This window comes from Octopus bimaculoides, chromosome 3 (assembly GCF_001194135.2).
Source record: "Octopus bimaculoides isolate UCB-OBI-ISO-001 chromosome 3, ASM119413v2, whole genome shotgun sequence".
Taxonomy (NCBI): domain Eukaryota; kingdom Metazoa; phylum Mollusca; class Cephalopoda; order Octopoda; family Octopodidae; genus Octopus; species Octopus bimaculoides.
Genome location: NC_068983.1, coordinates 35,060,545 through 35,063,030, shown reverse-complemented (window position 1 = coordinate 35,063,030; position 2,486 = coordinate 35,060,545). Strand labels below are relative to the sequence as shown.

Below are 2,486 nucleotides of genomic sequence, written 5' to 3'. Positions count from 1 at the left end.
CATTCTCTTACATGAACAGTCGTTTGTTGACATGGTCAGATCATCAATAGCTATATCACTCATGTAACCGGATCCTTGAACAGCCTCGAATATGATTTGCAGATTTCTTCAAATAAACATTTAAAAAGAAAATAGAAACGTTTTAATAGGTAGGAAAAGTTATGAAAGTTTACATAAGGTCAAAGAAAATATCTAAAGTCATCGACTTTTTATGATTGGCTTAAAATATCTTCAAATCCTAACCAGCATGACTTATATATGCTGCTGTGTTCGTAACTGTGTAAGGTCATTTTTTTCTGCCCTGGGCAGAAGACCCGAAGTTTTTGAGGATGGGGCCAGTCGATTAAATTGACACCAGTACGTAACTGGTACTTAATTTATCGACCCTGAAAAGTAAAAGCGATCTCGACGAAATTTGAACTCAGAACATAGAGACTAAATACCGTTAAGCATTTCGCCCGGCGTGCTAACGTTTCTGCCAGATCACCGTCTTGTATCATTTGTGGCAGTGTTAAACATTAACAAGACATCATCGCTATGTTACATATTGTCTATTTATAGTTGACTACTCTACCCGTGGCCCGTTGTATCACTGACGTTTCAAGTTATAAAACATTGTAGCTGATTTCAATTTTTCATTGAAATGAAAGTTCATTTTAGGATAATTCAATTAAATATTTCAATTCGTTCGTGTCATCATAGGTCTGATTTACAGGTTCATGTTTAAAGTTTTACTGATTATTTACATCATCTAATAGAAATAGAACTTCCGGGATAAACTTCAGCTCCAGTAACAGCATTTATTTATGGCATATGTGTGCACTTCTAGAAAAATGCAAAAGGAATTGTAACATGATGTAAACATAAAATCAATGGAAACAAATTTTCCATTTAAGGGTTATATCACTTTCGGAGAATTTTCTCGTTATGCACCGTTTTGACTATTTATGAAGGTACCCCCAAAAACCTGGTATCTCGGAATCTGTGGTCTGATTTATGCGAAACGTATTTTATTCCGTTTGTATTGACACTTCAGGGGTACCTTACTTTTAGAGTATTTTCCCATTATGCGCCGGTTTGGCTCTGTTAAATTATCCAAAAAGTCTCCCCACTCCCTCGGAAAAACATTTACACACAAATTTCTTTATAATCGTAAGGTATTTGTATAACATTTCATTAAAAGAAATCCACTTATCTAAAAGTTTATGAGGTAAAAAGTTGTATCGTATGAATTTTCTGAAACTCCTTTCCCCACCCCTTTGGAAAAATTCGTTGACATAAAGCCCTCTATACTCTGAATCCACAGCGTCTAAGAGGTATTTTTTGAAAAGTCTCCATTTTTATGGAAGAAATGAGGCAAAAAAGTGGGTGGGGTACACGTCAGTAGTTATGACAACAAAACTATCTAGGTCTTCATAAAGAAGGGCAATAACCCCATGCTGGAAACAAACCGAAAAAGACCCCGTATCTCGGGAACCCGTGGTCCGATTTACGCGATACGTGTTTTCCCTTTGTATTCACACTTCAAGGGTGCATTACTTTTAGAGTACTTTCCTATTATGTGCCGGTTTGGTTCTGTTAAATTATCCAAAACTCTGTTTTTCGAAACTCCTCTTCTCACTCCCTCGGAATAAAAATTTCCTCATAAATTTCTTTATAATCGTAATCTATGCTATTTGTAAAGTATTTGTATAACATTTCTTTAAAAGAAATTCATTTTCCTGAAAGTTATGAGGGAAAAAGTCGTATCGTGCGAATTTTCTGAAATTCCTCTCCCCACCCGCTTGGAAAAATTCATTGCCATAAAGCCCTCTATACTCTGAATCCACAGTGTCTAAGAGGTATTTTTTGAAAAGACTCCATTTTCTTGGAAGATATGAGGCACAAATTCGGCGGGGTACACATCGGTAGTTATGCCAGCAAAACTATGCAGGTGTTCAAAGTAAATGGCAATAACTTCATGATGGAAACAAACCGAAAAAATACTGTATCTCGGGAATCCGTGGTCCGATTTACGTGAAACTTGTTTTATTCACTTTCTATTCACATTTCAGGGTTACTTTATTTTCAGAGTATTGTCCTATTATGCGCAGGTTTAACTGTATTAAGTTACAGACAAACACGAACGCAAGCAAGATCGCAAGCAAGAATCAATCACACAGTTTTAGTAGTATATAGACTAGCAGAGATACTCGGCGTTGCTGGGCATTAAACTGGCATAATTATTTATTGTTCTACTTGTTTCAGCCATGTGACTGTGGCCATGCTAGAGCACGGCCTTTAGTCGAACACATCGATTCCAGTATTTCTTCTAAGACAAGTACTTATTCTATTGGTGTATTTGGCCGAACTGGTAGGTTACACAGCAACATCGGTTGCCAAACGATGGTGGAGGTAAAAACACAGGCACACATATATATATTATACATATATATACATATATATATGCACATATATACATATATATACATATATATATATATATA

At 36.0% G+C, this 2,486-nt stretch overlaps 1 protein-coding gene across 3 annotated transcripts in view; it reads right to left on the bottom strand.

Annotated features, from left to right (window-relative positions):
- Window positions 1–2,486, bottom strand: part of LOC106883663 (MAM and LDL-receptor class A domain-containing protein 1-like) — a 33,439-nt gene that overhangs the window by 10,538 nt on the left and 20,415 nt on the right. The window contains exon 1 of one of the 3 annotated variants that reach the window (XM_052966133.1): window positions 12–162. The exons of the other annotated variants lie outside the window; for them this stretch is intronic. Within the exon in view, the coding sequence (XP_052822093.1) occupies window positions 12–63 (52 nt within the window). The 5' untranslated portion in view covers window positions 64–162. Of the gene's footprint in view, window positions 1–11; window positions 163–2,486 lie in introns of those variants that run through there. 3 annotated transcript variants of the gene reach the window in all.